The 23114-nt window shown below is 45.1% G+C and overlaps 1 protein-coding gene across 12 annotated transcripts in view; it reads left to right on the top strand.

Moving 5' to 3' along the window:
* The first annotated feature begins 2571 nt into the window (after positions 1 to 2571).
* Positions 2572 to 23114, top strand: part of LOC142379922 (uncharacterized) — a 31538-nt gene continuing 10995 nt past the window's right edge. For 6 of the 12 annotated variants that reach the window (XM_075465299.1, XM_075465303.1, XM_075465302.1 and 3 more), the window contains exons 1-24: positions 6215 to 6340; positions 12461 to 13806; positions 14337 to 14621; positions 14767 to 14871; positions 14990 to 15108; positions 15228 to 15446; positions 15610 to 15697; positions 16051 to 16203; positions 16506 to 16603; positions 16861 to 17033; positions 17112 to 17228; positions 17916 to 18131; positions 18401 to 18535; positions 18674 to 19471; positions 19802 to 20032; positions 20152 to 20367; positions 20477 to 20692; positions 20815 to 21000; positions 21110 to 21334; positions 21440 to 21619; positions 21721 to 21942; positions 22027 to 22182; positions 22516 to 22716; positions 22850 to 23041. In XM_075465299.1, the coding sequence (XP_075321414.1) occupies position 6340; positions 12461 to 13806; positions 14337 to 14621; positions 14767 to 14871; positions 14990 to 15108; positions 15228 to 15446; positions 15610 to 15697; positions 16051 to 16203; positions 16506 to 16603; positions 16861 to 17033; positions 17112 to 17228; positions 17916 to 18131; positions 18401 to 18535; positions 18674 to 19471; positions 19802 to 20032; positions 20152 to 20367; positions 20477 to 20692; positions 20815 to 21000; positions 21110 to 21334; positions 21440 to 21619; positions 21721 to 21942; positions 22027 to 22182; positions 22516 to 22716; positions 22850 to 23041 (5878 nt within the window). In that variant the 5' untranslated portion in view covers positions 6215 to 6339. Of the gene's footprint in view, positions 3275 to 6214; positions 6345 to 12460; positions 13807 to 14336; positions 14622 to 14766; positions 14872 to 14989; positions 15109 to 15227; positions 15447 to 15609; positions 15698 to 16050; positions 16204 to 16505; positions 16604 to 16860; positions 17034 to 17111; positions 17229 to 17915; positions 18132 to 18400; positions 18536 to 18673; positions 19472 to 19801; positions 20033 to 20151; positions 20368 to 20476; positions 20693 to 20814; positions 21001 to 21109; positions 21335 to 21439; positions 21620 to 21720; positions 21943 to 22026; positions 22183 to 22515; positions 22717 to 22849; positions 23042 to 23114 lie in introns of those variants that run through there. The other 6 variants (XM_075465308.1, XM_075465309.1, XM_075465301.1 and 3 more) reach the window with 5 other exon arrangements.

The raw sequence follows: 23114 nt of genomic DNA on the forward strand, positions 1-23114 counted from the left end.
TTCATCATTCTTGGCCATCTTGTGTTGCTTGTTGCTTGCAAGGACAAAAAACTGACGTAGAACAGAAGCAGCTCCCCATTTGTTCTCGATTTCTTGGGCAGTGGTATTTAGCAACACTCTCCTGTAGTTTGCAGCTGTCTTTGGTTTGTAAAAGTTACCGAATCTTCAAAGATTTAGTCATCGATGTACTGTGAAAAGTATTGGATTGGACTCCAGTGATCATGGATTTTAGGGTCGTCTTGATAAACAGGGAGCACAGGTGTGAATCTATTATGATGGAAGAAAAAAACACAAATAAATTCAACTCAATAACAGGAGTAACGGTTAATTTTTAATATGTCTATTTGGATTAATGCAGTAATTTCAGTCTCATGGATGTGATATAATTTCCTATTGACCAACCTCAAAAGCATATTCTTTTATGCAATTTGCATATATTTAACAGTAGTAACACGTAGTACTAATGCATCAATAATCTAATATGATAATAGAATTTAATACATTAGCTTGGAACTAAAAAAATCATACAAGTTAGTCCTGGCCCACTGAGCACGGTGACTCTGCGGCTCCCTCTCTGGCTCTGAGTCTGTCTCCTCATCTTCTCCTGCTTTTTTCCCTCTCCTTTACCATCCTTCCCTTATCCCAGTCTGATATCCATCCTCACCCTTTTCCTCATCTGACAGTTCCAAATCTGAATGTCCCTCTACTATCGAATCCTCTCTGCTTCACCTCTTTCCTCCTATAACAATGTGGAGTCATTAAATACATTAAAATGGCCCTGTGTCCACTGAACATTCATAAAAGGACTGTTATTTCAAAAGAGACATTATTCAACTGTTTCCAGAGGTCAAAATATTGTTATTGACATGTTAATTAACAGTAATGAATATAATTATCATGGTAAAAAATAGCAAAAAATAAGTATGGCGGCCATTTTGATAGTAAAAAAAAAAGTGAGTTCCCAGCATTTAAACCTATCACATGACACATCACTGGAAAGCCCAGGATGTCCTCTAAAGAGTACTATAGGGCTTGATAGTATAAGAAGATACAGGTGAACAAAATGTCAACTATAAAGGACACAAATGAATGAGCCGAGTCTCAGGAGGATTTACCTTTATAAATATATAGAGCAGTATTTAAGAGGATGCTCCTTGATTTCAGGGTAGTATCTTATTCCAGGTGGTCAGGACAATAGGACCAGTTAAGACTTATGTCACATGCAGGTCTTTGGGCAAGATACTGATCTACTGATGTATGAGTATGTACACGACAATATAAAATAAGAGATGTAAGAGAGAATAAGAGATGCTGTATGGCAGTGTGTGTGAATGGATGTTCATAGATGAATGATGTGGAACATTTCCCGTTTATTTTTGGCTTATTTTTCACTGAATCAGAGGATATAGTCACGAATGATGCCTCAGAATCGGTCCAAGTGTTACCTGAGGTGCCGAAACTGAACCACAATCAGGTCATTGGTCCAATATGGCTAAAAGTTGGTGCAAAATAGGTCTGAGCGGGAAACTAACAACCAAAATCTGACCAAATTGGGAACGTTTTACTGGATCACATCTGGCTGACCCGAAGTAAACCAAAGCAGGACAGATCATAGCTGAGCGTGCTTAAAAGATCTACCTGGCAAAATGTCCCAATTTTTTTTGCCACATCCATACATCAGAAGTGTAACCAAAACTGGATACCTTCAGCCTCTAAAATGGCCTTCTTCAGTTGGCTCCCTGCATGGGCAGATAATCAGAAGCACAGAAGCATTTATTAAACCTTAATTGTTAAATTTATTAGGACATTTTTTTTTTTAGGGACACGAATCTTTTTTGGGGGAACGTTTTTCCATTGTATTCAATGATAACTTCAAATGGCTTTCTTAAATATGAATAACTTACCTTCGCCACACAAACACACACACACACACACACACACACACACACACACACACACACACACACACAAAAACACCACAGCGCCCCCGTGTGGAACCAACAGTAAAGTTGTGTTGTGCTGGTGTTATGCTGATGAAAGACTTCTTGTGGGCGAGAGACGGCTGGATGGAAGTAGCTGAACAAAAACTTAATCCTGTATCATATTCGTCAGATGCCCAAAGCAGTTGATTCGCCAAGAAATGCATCTGCAGGATCAGACTCGCCTAAACGGGTAAACCAAAATGCCTTGAATGCCTTGATATGTTTATGAATGAATGGTGCAGGGTGGGAAAATAAGTGTTTTTAAGAGGCTGTAGTGTTAAGATACTTTTAAAAACTAAGCAGCAACCCCCATTGGGCTTTTAAGTAAAGCTCGCACATCTGATCTCCACCCATCACTACTTATGCTGCTTCGTCATTCTAGCTGCGTCACCGCCTCTCAGTGGAAACCTGATCGATAGTTTCCAACTTGATCCGAAGGCAAAACAGCGAAATTATGGCATCGACCGAGAGGTGAGAAAACAAACACCCACAGGAGCCATCTGTCAGCTCAGGTATGATTCGTCTTCTCAGACCCTCGCCGCTTGTGTTTTTTACTGTTCACCCTTTCTGTTTCTCCTGCTCGCGGCATTAGTTCGTGCAGAGTTCACTGCAACGTATTTAGCGGGATTATGTCAAACCTCGGCGGGTCACAGATATTTGTGGTGCCAGCCGAGATAGAACATAAAGAAGCAGGCTGCCTAGCCCACTGTAGTCTTTTGGTTATATGTTAAAAGATAAAATACATATTTTTTTTTTAAAAAAAGGACAAATTATGCCCGTGAAAGGTTGTTGTTGGGTTGCTACTAGCTCGGAGAGTGTCGGCCTTAAATGCATCACAATCCAATGATGGAACAGTGTCAAACGTTGATTCTGAAATATCTGCTTTCACTGGTGATGACAGAAGTACCTATACATTCAGAGGTAAATGTGTTCGTTCACTTATTTTTGAGTTAAAACTTCCCAGTTTGATGAACTAGAGCCTGGATTAATCGTTTCTCTGCTGTGTTTTATTTTTATTTTATTGTCTTCAGACTTTCTTTTCATGATTTTCTGTACAGGACAGCACTATTCATGACTTACACAAAATATGCTTCGGCTCATATGCTGAAGACCTTCTTCAGCTTGTGTATCGTCACCCTTTAATGACATCGTTGTGTGAAAGAGTTTCTACTTTTTTTTTTAAATGTACAAACTAAGGCACTGTTTTTCTGTCTCTCCCCGTTTTTGACCTGGCATCAACTCATCTGGGACTGGCCGTGCTTTGGTGTAATGACCCTCAACATGTAAATGATGTGAGTATCAAATACTATTTAATATGAATGAAAGGCACTGAAGCAATGTTTGAATCAAAGACCATGCATGAGCTTAGTATGATTGAAAAGCGGGGTTTCATTAGACAGGCAGCTCTTCTCAGCTGTGTGGAGGCATTTCATTTATATTTTTGAACATATTCGCTCATCTGTCTTCATGGAGATCATTAAGTATTCATTTCTTGATTATGTCTGCTTGAGGTGTCCTTTCTCCTCCCTTAGTCGCATCTGGTTTGAGTACCGACCTATTGTCGTCCTTTCGGTTTTGGTGGGTAAACCTTAACAGTTTTCTCGAATTCATGACTGAGCAAAGCACCACACGAAAATCCAAGTGAGAGGTTTTTTGCCCTCCAGCTGCTGCCCTTGGCAGAGCCATCTTGGGAGGGGTATTGCTTCTGTGTCTCCCTGAGGCCTCTGAACGCAAACACATCTTTATCTCTCATGAGCACATGCTCCCAGCGCGCGTTACCCCGCTGGGATAAAGCAGAATGAAATTCATGGGGATATCCTCGGCTAGCATTTAACTGATGTTAAACAAAGCAAACGAACTTGGGATTGGAGCTTTCCTAGAGCGGCTTTATGACAAGACTTGCAGTGCACATTTGTACAGAGATCACTGCATATTGGGAGGGTCTCAGGTCAACTATGATGTGCTGTTCAGTATGTTGAAGAGACTAACGGAAAGGTGAATATTTATATAGCTTTGACACCTATGCATCACACAGGCTACGAACTGAAATAACCTCCATGCATGTTGAAAATAAGCCATTTACTGTCTCCACCAGGTGGCAGCATAAAGCCACAAAATCTGGTCCATACAGTAGCTTGGATGATCAAACACAATGCAGCATGGACTTAGTTGGCCAAGAATGTCTGCCTCAATTTGTTTATTATATTGTAAGCCTGAGGGCTCGGTATAGTGTCTCTGAAAGACCATTTAAAATCTCAGAGGGCATCAAAGCCTGTTAGTGGAAGAAAATAGCGGTTTTAATAGTTGCATAAGATCCATATCCCCTTTTCTGAAGTAAGCCGTCACGCAGAATGCACCACAAAAAACCCTCTCTTGTGACAAGTCGCCACACTGTGTGATTTAGATGTTTTTAAGGTGTGACCGAATCGAAACTTGAGATCAAGAGGAGGGTCTCCATGTCTGCTTGCAGAAAAAAGGGCTGGAAACATGGACCATTCCAGGTTCATTAATTCTTCATGACATAATGGTGCACTATGAATATTAATGCGCGGCTACCATCCATCCCGTTAGTGCTCCTGAGATAAAACCTCAGCAACCGTGCCGCCGTCGCACGCAACCTCATTTCGTATCCGACGCGCTTTTAAAGCTGCACGCGTTGTTTCCCATAAGGCGGAGAAGTAAGGCGGCATGATGGCTGATTCCTACCCAGATGCAGCGGGGAAAGTCTGTGAGAGACCGACTGGGTGGAAGTGGTGTGATGGAGTGTTACGTAATCACCGAGCGATTGTGCCAGAGAGGGATAAAAATGTTCCAAACAAACATAACCCCCCAGCACTCAGCTGGAGTAATGCCCTGTAACATGGTATGTGTGTGTTTGCCTTTTGAACAAATGGCAGGGGAAGCAGTATTATTTGCGTCAGTGTTTTTAGGGTGTGTCTTCAATGTGAGTGCGAGGAGTGGGTCGTCTCAGTGTCTGTGGTTCCAGGCTGTCGCTGTCTCCAGGGACTGTGGGTCTGTAAGTGCTGCTGCTCTTCTCCGCCCTTATGTTTTCTCTCTCCTGGGCCCAGCTCAACACCTGCTCCTTGCAGTAGGCATGGGGCTGGGCAGGGGTTTCTAAGCAACTGAAAGCTTGCTCTTTTGTATGATTCACCAACTTGCTCGTGAGACTCAAAACCAAAGCAAAGGAAGCGGATTCCATGCAAATAAACTATATCCAGAACAATTTAACCTCCTGCCCGTGGCCCTGCTCAGAGCTTCTATTAATGCAGCGATATTTTGGTAAATGTTTAACACGTGCAGGTGTCGTCACTCTGCTTTTTGATCAGTCTAATCGGCAGAGGTATTCTGTTTCTTCAAACAAGTTGGCATCTCCAGCGTTTCTTGGTAACCGCTTTATAGTTTACAGCAATCAAAGTAATTGGATTTATGGGATAACTGTTAAACCGGTAAGACTACCTCTTTAATGAATAGCAAGTGAATAGCTCCGAAATGACCCGGCGCTGGCTCATACGCCGCATGATGGTGCCTTATCCTGTGTTGTTAAGAGAATAATGGACCCCTTTAGTCCAACTCCCCCCACCCACCCACCCACCCCCCTCTGTCTATAAGCCTTATGTCCCTAATGGGGTCAGGCAGATGGGTGGGGACCATGCCGGGCTTCATAAAGACAGCTAGTGTGTGTATGTGTGTGCAACTGATCAGAGGCATATGCTTGTTTTTTTTTTTTTTTAATTTGTGGATTTGGCATCAAGTTTTCAGCTTCTTCCTCCGTGAACTTCAAAGTGTGTCTCTGTCAGTGCCCAGTCGGGTTAAGGCTGCACTGGAGCCTAAACAAGCTCGGCAAAAGAAACCCAGGGCCAGTTGTTGACCCTCTGCTCCCCTCCAGTTTCTGGACATTGCACTCTGTTAATGATTGCTCTGCGTAGCTGCTTTCCTACACGCTCTCCTCGCCCTGTATTCTGCCAACATACTGATGAAGTCAAACTTAGAAATATTCTGAGCCCCTCTTGTCATTGAAACACGTTTAAATTGGCCGCCGTTCTTCCGGTGTTGTGCCGCTTAAGTCTTTTTCGTGTCAACCTGGAATCTCGGTGGCAAAAGCAGTTTTGTGTGAGCGCCGTGTGAAAGTTGTGACCATCTCCTGCGTCCCTCCGAGCGGTTTGAGAGGCGCGCGGGTTGGTGCTCGGTCGCCGCTCAAGCCTCCCCGGGAGGCTCCGCCCCTTTACGAGCATCGGACACCTTCAGCTCAACAAAGCATGTGTCGGTTCGAAACATTGTTTCTCCTCTGAACGTGCGGAATATTACATTTTTTTGTCGGGTTTTGCGCTGTTTTCATCTCCCTTGATGCTAAACCCAGAGTAGGTAAGCCGAATATAAAATGTGTGTTTTGTGGGGCGGCTTCAGGGGGGTGTGGGGGGATTAATGTTTGTTTTGCTGTGAGTTCGGCGCCATTTTCGTATACAGATTGTTTAAATACCCAGGCACACTGGTCCGACACAGCCCACGACTGCTCCGCGGTTTAATTGGTAATAAAGAAGTTGGGGGGAAATTCCCGTCCGCATTCTTCCCTCCGTCGAAGTGATTTTTTTAGCTTAATGTTCTCGTGTCTTAAAAGCCCGGTGGAGGACTTGCAGCATCTTCTTAGATGGAAAGTAGTGCCAAACTTGCGGAGGCAGAGAGGTGTTCTTCTTGTTGTGGTTTTTACATGTGCAAGTTATTGTTCGACAATTTGAGTGGACACTGCCCGGAAAGCGCTCGTTCAAAAGCTCGTTCATTTCGACATTTTAAGAAATCCCGCATTTTGCCAAACCGCTCCCACGAGACCACCCATCATTACTCTTGTTTATCGCGCGATAAATGATAACATTTGTTCAATTATGGTGTCAGAAAAACGAATATAGGGTTTAACTGCTTTCATGTAGCGGTGTTCACAGGAAACACTGTAGGGTTAGGGTTAGTGCTCAGGTAACCCATACAGATGTTTAAAACATTATTATTGTTTTTTTTGCCTCCGCTTTGCATGTCATTATCTGCTTGACATGTCATGCTCTTACCCCCTTGAGGAATGTTCGGGTTAAAAATACCTATCTTTGCAGAAGGGGCGGCATATGCGACTGTGTGTTGGCTCCTGTGCGCGCGACCCATAACGCGCTCAAGAGAAACTCATCCAATAAGCCTCATCTCCATTGATGATACTGCTGAATATATATAGTTGGATAATCTTTCGCGAAGAGCTGCAGATGGGGACGTGGGGAGGATGAGGGAGAGACCTGGGGCAGCTTTAATGCAGCAGAACTGGCAAGCGCTCGCGCGAGCGACAGAAGTGAACGCAACGCAGAGGTTAAAAAATGACAGATAAGACCTGGTTGCTCCTGTGCTGCTGAATCAGCGGCGTTGGGAACGCACAGAGCTACTGAGGTGATGTTGAAGGATGTTTTTGGCTCTGCTGTGTAAGAGTAAGGTCATCGAGGTCCCAGAGGAGCTTGCTGGTGTAATCCTCTTTTGGGAGTTATGATGCATTCGTACAGTTAGACTACTACTCTGTTGTGTGAGCATGGCTGAATAGCTGACCACACACACCTTGCCTTGTTTTTTTTTCATGAATGGTGTGGAAGCAGCATAGGTTCTCCCTTAAAGTTTTTCAGCCCCCCAAACCCCACCACCGATCTGGCTCCTGAGTGCAGCATGAAGTCATTTCTGTCATCGTGCGCCCTAATGTGCAGATGCACTCTTCCTTCAATGGGTTTTGGCTGAGGTGATGCTCGAGATGGATTCCAAATTGCTTTCAGGGCAACCACAGTAAATCAATCACGCCACTTCACTCTTTTCCCATGCCGCTTCATGTTACAGCATCCGGCTCCCGGACCATCTGTGCATATCGATTAGAGTAGGACTGGTTGTGGGGTAGTCTTGCACAGAGAACTAGGTGTGCGCTCCTGCCGTTGAGATGAGGAACATATACATATAGTGCAAGAGTGTTTTTTTCCTTACAAAAGGCTTGTTTTGTGTAGTCGGCGTGTTGCTGGGCAGGTTTGTGAGCTGACCGAACAAACGAACAGTTTAGTGGGGCACGTGTTGGCGTGTGAGTGACATGTGTGTATCTTTGTTTACTTAAAGGGGTTCGTAGTAGCCACCGTGGGGCCAGAGGACCCATATATTGGCCTTCGTTGAATTTCTGTTGATTTTCAGCCAGGTAGGAGGGGCTCCACATAAAACCATGAATCAGCACAGCGGATCACCACTGCCGAGCTCTTCTTTCTCCACCACACGACATAGATGCATAAATAGATGCACACACACTGAGAGAGAGAGAGAGAGACAGACAATCGGAGTGGAGGGAGACAGTGAGATGGATACTGTTGGCAGGTAGATGGAGATAATCTGACTTGGTCACTTGGGGGGTGATTAACTCTAAACTCCTTCTAATTCCTTAAGCCTACTCTCAGTGTCCAGGAAACATGCTTTCTTTATGTTCCAGTGTTCATACCGTCTCATTCCCAACTCCTTTCTCTCTGTGTGCAGTTTCCATGTAGAAGGGGCAGCATAAGCACTCGAAACCAAACAAAATCTGCTTCTAACAGAGGCAATTATCGTTGTCGTGTTATCATGTGCGGCTGTGCACCCGTTTGCACGTGTGCAGAAGCATGTTGTGGGCAGTAAACTGTGAGCAAAAATAGATATGAGCTGATCTAAGAAAGGCCGGCTAATGAGTCCCTGCATCTCGTGCACATGTAGCTATTTATACCTCCTCCTCCTCTTCTGCTAGCTTTTTTTCTTCATTCAGCCCTCTCCGATGATTTCATTGCACATGCACACACACAGATGCTCAGCGGCAGCGCCGCAGCAGCGCTGGCAAATGATGTCAGTGCTTTCGTATCAAGACAATTTTCTTTAATTAATTAGATTTTTCGAAAATGGGAAGCTTGGGTTCGTTAGGAATTAGAGTTTTGGTCTAAGTGGCCATTAAGTTATCATTTGTATTTGCCTATCAACAAAGCCTAGCTCCTTTAAATGAATCGTACTTAACTGGATCAAATCTTGACACGTATCATTAGAGCTTCCTACAGGGCCACTCAATTCAATTAAGGCACTAGGGCATCTAAATGCAACCTCTAAATACAACTCTTATTTGACTTCAGTCCTTGTGTTTGCTCCTGATCCTACAGCTCTTTGTGTGTGCACTCTTCCTAGAGGGTGGCCTACTTCATCCATAATTTAGCTCATTACAGACGCTAATTGTGTGGCAATGAGGGCAGAATCCCTTTTTTTCTGACAGTGCAGCAATATTTCATGTAATTACCTCCACACTAATGCAGAGGGAATATTTGTCATATTGCAAGAGATTGGTGGCGAATCAAGGGGGCTGCTGTCATAATTGGCCACGGTGTGGGATCGCCTTGCTCAGCTGGCTGATAGCAGAGATGTTAGATGGGGAACACAAAATGGAGGAGGCAGCAGACACAAGCTCAGCTGGTCCATTAGGAGCGTGTCTGTTTCCTGACAATCGGAACTGAGATGACGGAGCATTAAAACACCCAGAGGAGGCTGAGAGCATTGATGCATAAAGGTGTGTGCATCTGTGTGTGCGTGGTGACCCGGGGAACAGACCTATAGGGGGTCTTGTGGGGGGAAGGGTAGGCAGGATTAGTAATAGAGTGCAGCGCAGTTATTGGTCACTGGACACAAACAATGGGAGGGCTAAAGAGGATTTGGATTGTTCGACTGCCCCCCTCCTCCTCCTCTCCTGCTGTCCTGTAGTGCCAGTGGGAAGTGTATGGTATAGAGATCCTGGATGCGCCCTTTGGGGCGGCCCGGTACATCTGGAAGATTGGCCTGTCTGCTTGTCTGGCATTTCCCCTCCCCCACCACAGAGCAGGGTGGGAGTTGAACTACATATGGAAGAGACAAACACGGCTACGTTAGACACCAATTAGACAGGGCCAGGCGGGATGCATATCTGTGGCATGGAGGAGAATTGATCGCGCTCTGAGGCACTCTGTTGTATCTCACTTCGGAGAGGTGCAAGGGGGGCTGCATAATACCTGCAGTATGTTGTGTGACTCAATCAGCTGGTTTGAAGTTTATAAATATACCAGATCTGTTTCCTTGCTGCCACACCAGAGGCCCTTCAGAACTGTGAATCGCACGACTGCACGACAATGATTTGGACAAGTATTACATGTTATCTACCTAGCAGCCCGTTTGAAAAGTGTGGGAGACATAAAGAACATAAACTGCACAGTTTTTTTTATTTTATTTTGTTTTTGTTTTTTAAATATTTTTGGGGGGCTTTTTATGCCTTTATTGTGTAGGTCAGTGGAGAGAGACAGGAAGCAGGGGGCAGAGAGAGGGGGAATAACACGCAGCAAAAGGCCGTCCGATGCGGTATTCGAACCGGGGCCAGCTGCAGCGAGGACTATAGCCTCTGTACATGGGGCGTCTGCTGTACCCACTATGCCACAGACCGCCCCAATAAACGGCACAGTTTAAGCAAAAAGTTACTTGCTTTCTCCTTATTTATTAGCTGACGATACAGACATACTGGCCAATCTGGGTGATGTTTGCAGAGTTTCAGTATAAACTGGTCATTCAACAAATATGTTGAGTTAGATGCTCCTTTATGTAGTTTTGTGGTATATATTATCATGTTACCATGTCAGATGACCTGTGCAGGTGGGCGTGTGTGAGATGAAGAGCCAGGCATGCTTGGCGAGGATGACCCAGCCGATGCTAATGGGCAGATCTGGAGCAGAATGTCTCCATTGTGTCAGTGAGATTTAATGAGCCCTTGATAGGCCCTCAGAACTCCTCTTTCTGAGCGATTTTCAACAAGAGAGGCTATTGTGTGATGGAATGATGTTTGTGTATGTGTGAGGACTGTTCTTGAACTGGATTATAATCTATGGGTGGCGGTTTGCTTTGTGGAGAAAGTCTGTTTTGCCACAGAGAAGGCAGCCAGTGGTTCCAGCCAAATTCCTCCTGGTTACAGCACAAGTGAAAGCAATGAAAATGAAATTATGCATCTAAAGAGATTATCTTATCTTTTTACACAATATACTGAGCAAAATGAATAAAACAAACGTTGGTCTGTTCTGTTATTAATGAATAAATGACCCTCGCTGTTTCTTAGAAGGCCTAAAATCTTTTTTTAATTTTTTTTTATTGTACTGTTGGTCCAACTTGAACCAAAAACATTAATACTTGTCATTCACCCTGTCAGCTTGTTCCAAGTGAAGAAGTATAAGGCTTCCCTCAACCAGTCTGCAAGCCCTCTTTTACACAAGCACTGCTTTCCCTTAAAAACAGTTGCTTGCAACTGAACATGTTGGTGTAAAGTGGCAATTATCCCACCTGCTGCTTTACCGAAACATCTTAGGTTGGACCTAGTAACATATTAGTAGGTATATATATCACCTTCAACACGGCACAAGTGTGAATTGTCCGCAGTCACATGAACAGACAGACACGCACCGTAGCGGCAAGCTAATCTGAGTCGGACAGAACACATCATTAAATAAAGAAAAAGGCACTTTCCAAACTTTCCTCCTCCATGGTTTTACGTACTATTTTTAGCCGGAGCACAGATGTCTGGGCCAAGAGAACTAGAGAAAATCGTTGGAGCTGTAGCCTAAGCTCCTGCTGTCTGTCTGACCATATATCAATATTTTCACCTACTTCTGTTCGCCGTTTTGACATCATGTTGTATGTTTGTTAGCTTGATGTGAATTTTTCTGATATAATTTAATGATCTCTCTCTCTCTCTCTCTCTCTCTCTATATATATATATATAGATGATATAATGTCATTTTAAACTGATAATTTTTTCACAATGTACTTTTCATTGTTTCGATACAGTTAACAGAAAATAAAAGGCAAAAACAAACAGTATCAGGCAATTTATGAACATCTCTTTTGGCCTGTAATTGTAAAATCGTCTAGATTAAAGTCAAACTGTAGAAGGACTTTGAGAGTTTTGTCCAGTGCCGCAGCTCTCTTCTGACAAACGGCACTGGTGGTCTTGAGAAGGTGTCGTCAGGTGAAGAGTTTCATTCGAGATGATGGCAAGTACGCTGTTTTTGGAGCAAATAAACCCTTAAAAGCAAGCGAAGTTGCTGCTGCTTTTATCCGCCTCCGCCATCTTGTGTTGCGTTATGAGAAGACTGTGAATCTATAAAGACTGTTGTACTACAGCACACTTTATGTCCTGTCCAACCCTGGGCGAAAGGCAAGTATTCTGCTGGCACTGTGGCTCTTTTACAGGCATGTCTGTGTGGAGCGCAACAGAAATCTGACCAGTATGTGAATGAATGACTGCCATCGCTTTAACAGACTGATGAGGCCATTCATGTTTTATGTGTGCAAAAGGCTAAATAGTGTTCTGTCTTTTTATCCAAGTTCAGCTGTACAGTGCACAGTAATTATCTGTACTGCACTGTGACCTTTCTCCATCCCTGACTCCCTTCTGTTCTCCTTCGCAGTGGCTACCATGACAACAGAGGCAAGCGCTGTGAGTGAGGCAGACACCGAGGGCAAGCAGAAGACCAGTGGTGCCGCCCCTGACCCTGAACCTGAACCAAATAAGCAGAAGCAGGAGACAGCAGCATCTGAGCAGGAGGGGGAGCAGTCGAGTAAGAAAGGCCAGGTGCAGGTTGCTGAGCCCGGGCCTGTGGATGTAGCTACCTCCCCCGAGGAGGAGCAGCTCAAGCCTCGAACCAGGACCTCTGCCGGCAAAGGCCTCTCTCGGCTCTTCTCCTCTTTTCTGAAACGCCGGTCGCAGTGCTCCGAGGGTGAGGGCTTCGAGGCGGAGAAAGCCAGGGACGAAAAAGCAGACAAAGAGGAGAAAGGCGACAAGGACGAAGAAGAGAAGGTGGAAGATGTGAAAAGTGAAGACAAGGAGGTTAAAGCAGTGGAGGAAAAAACCAATGACAAAGAAATCAAAAAGGAGGAAGATGAAGAGGAGAAAGTAGAACAAAAAGAAGAGAAAAAGAAATTGGAAGAAAAAGTTGAAAAGAAAGGCAGTAAAAAGAAAAAGAAAGAAGCAAAGAAGAAAGCAGAGGAAAAGAATGAGGAGAAAGTGAAGAAGGACGAGATAAAAAAGGAGGAAGAAAAGCCGGAAAAGAAAGAGGAGCAAAAGGAGGAAGAGAAGGCAAAGCAAGCAGTAGAAAAGGGGGAGACAAAGCCAGAGACAAAAGAAGAAGAAAAGCAGACTGCTGAGGTTAAAGACAAAGAAGAGTCTGGAAAGAAAGAGGAAGAAAAAGTTGACAAGAGGGTTGCCAAGAAAAAAGAAAAAGAGGAAAAAGTAAAGAAGAAGGAAGAGGAGAAATCAAAAAGGAAAGCAGAGGAAGAGGAGAGGGTAAAAAAGAGAGAGGAAGAGAAGGCAAAGAGGAGAGAAGAGGAAAAGGCCAGAGAGGCTGAAAAGGCTAAAAAGAAGGAGGAGGAAAAATCTAAGAAGAAGGAGGAGGAAAAAGCAAAGGAAGAAAAGGCTAAAAAGAAAGAGGAGGAGAAGGCGAAAGAAGAGAACGCTAAAAAGAAGGAGGAGGACCAACCAAAAGACGAGTCAAAGAAGGAAGAGGAAAAGGTGAAGGTAGAGGCCAAGAAGAAGGAGAAAGAAGAGGAGGAGGAAAAGACTGAAGAAAAGCAGCAGAAGGGAGAGGAAAAGGGGAAGAGAAGAGAGAAGGGAAAGAACAAAGGAAAGAAGGAGGAGAAAGCACCGGCTGAGGAGCAGGTGAAAGCACCGATTGCTGCTCCAGAGCCTGAGCTTAAAACTGAGCCAGACACTGAGCAGGCTCCAGATCAGCACTCAGTGAGCAGCGCAGAGACACAGGTGGGTGACTTAGAGGCAGATTACACCCAGCACCCCAATTACTGCTTATTTTTTACACAATGATGAAAACAGTTATGTAACACACCTATCCACTGACTTAGGAAACATAACAGTATTTTTGATAATGGACCTTTTTTTAAACTGTGGTTAATGAGGGGGAGGGGGGGGGGGGGGGTATAATTTTATAATCAATCTTCTCCTCAAACCGTGGACAAGAAAACTAGCAAAACAAAGCTCTCCTGTATACAGATTCACTCGTGTTTTTGCTCGCCACTGAATCTTTTATGACGGCGGTAGCTTGTTCAGCAAAAGCAACTGCAATGGTTTCAACTGGGGGCTTGGTTCGACACAAGGAATTACTTTTGCTTCTCCGAGCAAAAGCTGCTATAAACGGCTGGATATTTCCCTTTTACTATGATGTGTGTTCATAACTCGGCTGCTGCCGTCATTGTACTTTGCATGCGTCAGGTCCTTCATCAGTGTTTGACACAGATTTTTTTTTTTTTTCGAATTTCTTTGCCTCCCGTCAGCCTGCTCCAGAGGAACAGAAGGACGAGTCTGAGATAAAGAAAGAGCCCGAAGTGGTGGAAGAGGGGGAGAAGGAGGACGCCGAGAAAAAGGAAGGGGAACCGGCAGCGCCGCAGGAGGAGACCAAAGGAGAGGAGAAGGCCACGGAGCAGGCAAAGGGAGAGAAACCTGTGAAAGAAAAGAAGACGGACAAGAAGACAGAGGAGGCCAAAGGCTCCAAACGTCCGAAAGTCATGCAATGCAAAGTCGCCTTACTGGACGACACTCAGTTTGAGTGTGAACTTGATGTAAGAGACCCACCAATTTATTTTTTTTTTCTTCTTCACATGTTCATGTAGCGCTCTGGCGCCTGATTAACATTAACATTTGTAATAGAGACTAAAGGAATCTACTTGTGTGTCTACTCCCTGTCTACTTGTGTGTCTCATTTAGAAACACGCTAAAGGCCAGGAGCTCCTTACAAAGGTGTGCGACCACGCTAACCTCCTGGAGAAGGATTACTTTGGCCTCGCGATCTGGGAAACACCAACCAGCAAGGTGGGTCGGCTTCTCTCGTTGTGTCATTTGAGTTGCTCTTTAAGAATAGAACCAGATGAAATGGATATCTGAGTGTTTGTTCTTCTTCCCCCCCCCCCCCCCCCCGCATTTTCTGCAGATATGGCTGGAACCCACCAAAGAGATCCGTAAGCAGGTTTCAGGCGCTGTATATGAGTTTACATTCAGCGTGAAGTTCTACCCTCCTGATCCGGTGCAGCTTACTGAAGACCTCACCAGGTAAGTGTTGAAGGAACAATCAGTTGTTGCTTTTATCAAAGGTTTCTTACTAGAAGCTAGAAGCAACTCCCTGGTGAGAATGGGAATACAGTTTTTACATCTTCATAACTTTGCTCTAGGTACTTCCTGTGTCTCCAGCTGAGAAAGGACATCATGCGTGGGATTCTTCCCTGTTCCTTTGTCACACTGTCCCTGCTGGGCTCCTACGCGGCCCAGTCCGAGCTGGGGGAATACGACCCAGAGGTTCACGGGGCAGAATATCTCAAAGAGCTGAGTCTGGCTCCCGGACAGAGCAAAGAGCTGGAGGAAAAAGTGATGGAGCTGCACCGCACTTACAGGTGATTAAAGGGCCTGGCTGTTTATTGGATCGAATAGAGATGGTAGTTCATAAACAAAGACCCCTTTCTTTTATTTCAAAACTGCCTAACAATAATGTAACCTGAAAGTGATCAGAAGAGTGAAGCGCGTCTTTGAAAAGAGCCGAATCGTTTCTGTGTGCAGGTCCATGAGTCCAGCCCAGGCAGACATGCTGTTTCTGGAAAATGCCAAGAAACTTGCCATGTACGGAGTTGACCTGCACCAAGCCAAGGTGGATATTCTTTCCATATCTCATTTTTATCAGCAGTTGTTTTACAGGTTAAGTTGAGGCTTTTATTTAAAAAAACAAAATCCTAAAAGTCGTGCTATGTTCTGACTTCCTTCCATTTTTAAAATGCTTGCCACTGCTTCACAACAGCAGCTTTGTATTCCAACGTTAGCAAATTTAATTGCAAAATTGATGTCATCCCCCTTTCATAAAAAATGGAGATTAATAACATTTCAAACCCCTTGACCTCAAAGTCCAGGGTCTGATTATGTGAGGAAGTCTGCCCCCCAGTGACTGTTTGCTGTAAGTGCAGGGAGAAAGCGATAGTCCGACTTTCTTTCTTTTTCTGCCTGCAGGATCTCGATGGTGTTGACATTACACTGGGGGTTTGCTCCAGTGGTCTAATGGTTTACAAGGACAAACTGAGGATCAACCGTTTTCCTTGGCCCAAAGTGCTCAAGATCTCTTACAAACGGAGCAGCTTTTTCATCAAAATCAGGCCATCGGAGGTGAATGTCAATTGTTCATTTAGTTGTTGAATTGTTCCCAATCACTTTACAGTAGTTTGGGTTTGAAGCTCTCACCGTATTTCTAATGAAGTAATAATTCAAATTGATATGAACAAAAACCTATTAAGACAAAGTAAAACTCTACTTTTTTTTATGCGATAGTTCAAATTTTTGGGGGCTGTGGGGAGTGATATTATTATTATTATTTTTTTTTTTTTTTTTTTTTGCTGTGTTGCAGAACAATGTCCTTAACACGAAGTCATAAAATCCAAACCAACTTTGATTTGTTTCTTCCCATTTAGCAAGAACAGTATGAGAGCACCATCGGCTTCAAACTGCCCAACTACAAGGCCTCGAAGAAGCTGTGGAAAGTTTGTGTTGAACATCATACCTTCTTCAGGTGAATACAAGTTGTCCTACGTTCTTTCTGAACAATAAGCTACACACACATGGTCCCAACCTTAAATTGAAACCTTCGTGTTTTCGTTTGCTTGATAAAATGCAGGTCAGAGGTGTTGTTTACCTTGTTTTGCGAAGGGGTTATATTGGGCCAACGCATGGCTGCTTATGTTGCATCCCTGGCTTTCATGAGATTAAATGGTTAGATTGATTCATTGATAGTTTGGTTAAAGTTCCATTTTTGTATCTCTCGCTCAGGGTTTCAACAGTGGAGCCGACTTCATCGCGCCGCTTCCTGCTCTTGGGCTCTAAGTTCCGGTACAGCGGTCGCACTCAGGCGCAGACCCGCCAGGCGAGCTCCATGATCGACCGCCCAGCCCCACGCTTCACGCGCTCGGCGAGCAAGAGGCTTTCTCGTAACTTTGACGGAGGTACGTGCAAGCGTCGGTTTTTCTCGCACTAAACCCCACGTTCGATATCCCGCTCTCTGACTTGTTTTGCTCTTGCAGCTGGAGAGGAGACTCTCCAGCTTCTGCAGCAGCTCTCCGCTTCAGCCAGGTCTGAGATTGATGATTGGTCGTTAATGATGGCACATGACCAACCTCGGCCTCCTCGTGAATCCCCAGGTACCGGTGTGGAAGGACACGCAGTGCCTTTGGGCATGTTGCTAACTCCTCGGTTGTAGCTTTCGGTCTTATTGCATTATTAAACATTCTTATCCATTTTCCATTCATCTGCTTTCATTTCCCTTAAATATGTGGAAATGTGTCTTTGAGCATAGTCGACATCTGTCAACAGTCGTGACATCACAGTCATGGCTTAGTTCTTCCCCTCGCATGACTCAAGTAGTTTTTGTTATTGCGAACTCCAAAATGATCAAGATGAACAAGCTTCCTCTCACGCTTAACTATTCTTGGGCGTTGCCCGTCTTGAGGTTGCTGTTCCTCGTCATTTTTTAGGAGTTGTGCTAAAAGTGTGGAGCGCATTCATTTTAATTTGCTTGTAACTTACGCCGTGCTTAACCTCTTAACCTACTGACTCGCTCGTCACTGCTGCGACATGGTGATGGTCATTGCAACAGGAACAAAATGCCAATTTTCCCCTTGTCGACCGCTCTTGTTCTGGAGTATAAGCATCATGCTTCATCTGTTTGCACTAACCTCATCTCACAGGACTCGCAGTGGTCCAGTGCAAACGCTTGGCATCTAACTGGATTACACATACGCTTGAAGCGCTGTGAAGCATTCGCAGTGGTCGTCATCTGTCTGGCAGAATCATTTCATAACTGCCATCACCTCGCCATCTCTTCACAGCTGGAGGGGAGCCAGAGCAGACTTCCACTCAGTTCTGGCAGGAGGAGCAGTCCCTTCAAACCTGGCAGGGCTCTGAGACTGTGAGCAGCGGCTCTCAAATCGTTGCCCGGACAGTCGGTCAGCCATGGCAGCCAAAGGAAGACCAGTGGTCTGCCATGCTGTACCGGGATCCTCCTCTGCCTCTGGTCCCTCCTTTTGACTTTGTGAAGCAGCCAGGTATCTGCACTGGCAACGCCTACAGACGCTTTCCCACATTTCAGTTGATCTCCATTCATGTGGGATGAGTTTAGCAGTTTGCCACTTTAAGCTGGAGAGTTGAATTTCATATTTCTGTATTTGATTTTCCAGTGGCTTCCGTACACTATCCACCACTAAGAAACCAAACACAACTTTTTTTTTTTGTTTGTTTTCCTCTGTTTGAGCTTTGTGGGGTGTTGTTTCTTCTGGTGCAAAGATGTTACAGTTTGTTTCTCTGATGTCGTCAGCCAAAATCAGCTTGGCAACAATGACCTCTACGGACCAGCTCTTGAAACCAGCACTGCCACAGCAAGATGATTGGTTCCTGTACTTTGACCGAGGCTTCAGCGCATCTTCCCCCGAGCGTGTTGAAAAGCCTCCATGTGAGTTTCTTTGTGTGAAAATATGACCCACAAACTTTTCTTTTTCAGCCAATAAGGTCAGCACCAGCCTAAGACACGAATCACATCGTTGTATATTTCATGGCGTGGTACATAACTTTTATTTTTAATTCCTCTCAGTCTCTCCCCGTGTCCAGTTCAAACTCCAGTTTGAGGAGGAGGAGGAGGGTATGCAAGTGACTAAACTGGAACGGACCTCCACGAAAACGATTGAGAGACTGCAGGAATCGTTGATCTTGGTAGACAAGTTGAGCGAGAGGGAAATTTTGGAAGCGAGGCTGATGGAAGTGAGGGAATTGGAGGAAAGGCTGCACAAAGCAGATGAAATTGCAGACAGCCTGCAGAAGGCAATAGAGGAGGAGTTGGGGAAGGAGGAGGTGGACAGGTTAAGAGCAGAAGAGGGGGAATGGGAGCTGGAGCAACAAGTCAGAGGTATGGTAGAGGTGGTGGTGAGAGAATCCGTCAGGAGGATAGAGGGAACGGAGGATGACGAGGATGAATTGGAGGAAGAAATAAAGAGGGTGTTTTTAAAAGGCTTGCTGCCTGAAGAGGAAGAGGGTGAGAAGGAGGCGGCACAAGGGAATCTGTTGGATGACAGTTTGAGAGAGAAGTTACGGCAGATAGAAAAGGAATGGCAAGAGGAGGTGGAGGAGAAGTTTGCCTTGCCAGACTCTGCTGGCACCACTTATGAAGTAGCCTATCAAAGGGTGGAGCGCACAGCCACAAAGAGGGTGACTATTGTAGAGGAGACAAAAGAGTCTGGTGGGATGTTAGAGAAACAAGAGTTTATGGAGCAGAGGACGAGGAAAGGGGTTACAGAGAGGCGTCAGACTGAGGATCAAGCTCGGATGGAAGATGAGGATGACTGGTTTGAACTTTTCGACCTGCCTCCATACAAACCAGTTTACAAAGCACCAGGTAGAATTGCAGAGAATGCCTTTATTGTACAGTATGTTATTGTGCAAACAGCCGTGGACGCGCTAACATCTCTAATATTCTAACAGTGAAGATATAGAGATATTGTGGCAACGATTAACTCATTAACCAACTAGTTCTTCTCTTTAAATGATACTTCTGCTAGCTGCTACAGTAAGGTGAATAACATACTCCACTGCGGATTTGCAGTTGTAGTAGTAGTAAGTCTTAGAACAGCTTCTCGTGCTCTGCTTATGTTACAGCAAGCTTTTTGAAACTACTGTGCATTTGCTGCTGTGGTCAAATACTTTGTGTCTTTACCCTCCTGACCAGTCCCTGCCGCGGAACTTAGAAGGATCGAAGGGAGCGAGCATTTCAGCTCGAAGGCCGCGACTGTGGCACTTGTGGAGAAAACAGACGTTATAGTGGAGGAGAGGCAAGTAAGAGAAGAGGGAGGGTGGCGCGCGCCGGAGATCCCGCCCAAACCGGCAGTCATAGAAAGGGTCGATGACTGGTTTGTGTTGTTGCATTTTCCTCCCAGAGAAACATCTTATGCGCCACCAGGTACCGCGGAAACACCCCGTGCTGTTTGTCTCTTGTGCTTTATATCGCGCTCGCCCGCTTATGAAGGAGGGCAGATCAATGCTTGCGATAAAATACTGTCTCCATGCTTTGCTCATCAGTTACGTTGAAGGAAAAAACCCCGACGGACGGCGAGGTTTTTGTCACCGTTGTCGGAGCGGCAGAAGAGGAAAAAGTAGTAGTTGAACAGAAGCAGGCGATAGAAGAGACACCAATATCTGTAGGAGAGATCCCACAGCAGTCAGTGACAGACAGAGATGATGACTGGTTTGTGTTGCTGGATGTTCCTCCCAAAGAAACGACATATGTTCCACCAGGTACCGCGGAACCCCCCCCTGCTTGTGCTTTATATCGCGCTCGCCCACTTATGAAGGAGGGCAGATCAATGCTTGCGATAAAATACTGTCTCCATGCTCTGCTCATCAGTTACGTTGAAGGAAAAAACCCCGACGGACGGCGAGGTTTTTGTCACCTTGGTTGCAGCCGCAGAAGAGGAAAAAGTAGTAGTTGAACAGAGGCAGGCGATAGAAGAGGCACCAAGATCTGTAGGAGAGATCCCACAGCAGTCAGTGAGAGACAGAGATGATGACTGGTTTGTGTTGCTGGATGTTCCTCCCAGAGAAACGACATATGTTCCACCAGGTATAAGCACAAAATCCCCTCCTCTGTTTCCAGTTTTTATTAGAGCAAGCAAAACTTATCTGTATCTTTTTCTTAAAGTCTGCTTAAAACCCATATTGATTCAAGTTTTTTTTTTTTTTTAGTTGTTGTTGTTGAAGTGACCCCAGAAGGTGTCTCTCTGACTGACGTAGCAGCTGTTGAGCAAAGAGAAAAGAGAGCTGAAATTTTAGTAGAGGACCTAGAAGTCAGAGGAACGCCAGTTGAAAAAGAAGACGACTGGTTCATGCTGCTGGATGTGGCTGTTAGAGAACCATCATATGTGGCCCCAGGTAGTGCAGACGCTCCCTCGTAAACCTTTTCAGATCTTTTTCTAAAAGTTTTATTCTTTTCTGTCCTGCTCGAGTGTCTCACAGCCCTTTTCATTCTGCTCGTTTATAGTTCCCGTGGCTGAGTATGCTCAGGTTTATGACAGAGAGGTTTCTGCTGTGACTGAAGCCCGGGCAGTAGAGGCCAGGAGGAAGGTTGTAGTTGAAGAGATTGTGATAGAGAAAGAGGAGAAGAAGCTTCCTGAGCAGAGGACAGTCCTGCCAGAGAGGGAGAGAGAAGATGACTGGTTTCTGCTGCTGAATGTTGTTTCCAAACAGGCTTCTTATGTGCCTCCAGGTACCCACATCCTTGGAATGTCTGTTTGAATATCAAGATGTCAAGGAAGACTATGTTGTGTTTGAAAATGGCCAAAGCTGAAGTGCGCATTTTTGTTTTTTTCAGTTTCTGTGCCGTCACCGACTAAAATCTTTCCAGATGTTCGAACCCAAGCGCAGATTGTAGAGCAGGAGTTGTATGTTGAACAGATTAAGCCACAGCCCTGCCAGCTGCTGCCAGAGAGAGATGATGACTGGTTTGTTCTGTTCGATGCTGTTCGCGAAAAGGCAGTTATAATACCGGCAGGTATACAGTTGATTTTATGTTTGCACCCAACACAAGACATGCACACTTCTCACTGGATACACAAGTGTCACGCAGCTTCTCTCACGCTCTGTTTGTGCCAGCTGCTCCTGTTGAGGTTATTCGGGATGTGAAGAAGGCATTTGTGGCTGAAGTGACAACGACAGAGACTAGAACATACAAGGAGACGATAATTAGCGTGGACAGGACGCGTCTTTCCGAAATTAGGCCGAGCCAAGCTACATCGCTATCAGAGAGAGAAGGAGAAGACGACTGGTTCGCCCTGTTTGACGTCACTCGAGAAAAACCCGCAGTCGCACCACCAGGTACGCGTAGTCGCCAACGGGCTCGCGCACACTGTGCTCAAAGGTTTGCATCCGGTTGATTCATTGTCATGTTTTCTGTGTCAGTTGCTGTGGTTCGGCGTGCTGTCGATGTAGCGCCACCCACTGAACCTAAACCAAAACTCGCCATGGAAGGGGCGAGGCCACCTGTTGTTTTGGTCAACCAGCTGCAGACAAGAAAAGTGGATGATGACTGGTTTGTGCTGCTAGAAAAAGTATCAGGTATTCTGCTGTTTTTTTTCGGGGGGGGGGGTTTAATTGTGGTCGTTGCTATGAAACAAGATCAAGCTGCCCTAAACGAGTTTCTTTCATATTTCACTTTTCAACCTGAAACTTGGAGCACTAATAAGAAGTAAACAGCTAAACGGTGTGATTGCACGGCGGTTCTGTGGCAGCTTTTCTGTGTTTATGTCGGAGCTCCTTGAGATACAGAAAAGATGAAAAGGAAGATCTGGAGGATAATGCTGGCAATAAGACTGGGGAATTAAGATTTAGAGAAAGCATTCCTGTACGTGACCTTCGTCTTAGTTTTGCTTTCTGCGTTTTCTGCGCCAGCTGCCGCGGATGAACGTATCCGTCTCCCCCCTCAAGTGAGCTCAGCTACAGAGTTTGCAGTCACGCAGCAGAGAGCACAGAAAAGAGTTACTATAGTGGAGCAGACGAGGCAGAAGATCGATGTGGTGCAGCCACGTCCGGCAGTGAGAGAAGTGGAAGATGATTGGTTTGTACTTCTGGATGTGGCACCTAAGAAATCAGGTATATTCCAAAAGGACTTCAACGTGTTGCACACACAAAGGTTTCTTGTTGAGGTTCACGTGACCCTTTGATCTAAATGAGGCAGGGCTCTGTGTCTTTTCCGCAATAATACCTGGTTGTGCATTTGTATTAGCTGCTGCTCCTGAACGCATCCAGTTCCCAGCAAAGGTCAGAGTTCCGGCTGCTGGGGTCAGGACGAGGATTGATATTGCTGAGACGAGACCACAGTTTGAGCAGCGGATCCTGGCAGAAAGGCGTCCACTCACTCAAACACGAGACGATGACGATTGGTTTGTTCTGCTAGATGTTGACCGCAAAAAGTCAGGTATTTTTCTCCTGTTTGGGTTTGTTTTTTTGTTTGTTTTTTGGCAATGAAACTCACATGTGGCTTTTTTCGC

This window comes from Odontesthes bonariensis, chromosome 5, assembly GCF_027942865.1.
Source record: "Odontesthes bonariensis isolate fOdoBon6 chromosome 5, fOdoBon6.hap1, whole genome shotgun sequence".
Classification (NCBI taxonomy): domain Eukaryota; kingdom Metazoa; phylum Chordata; class Actinopteri; order Atheriniformes; family Atherinopsidae; genus Odontesthes; species Odontesthes bonariensis.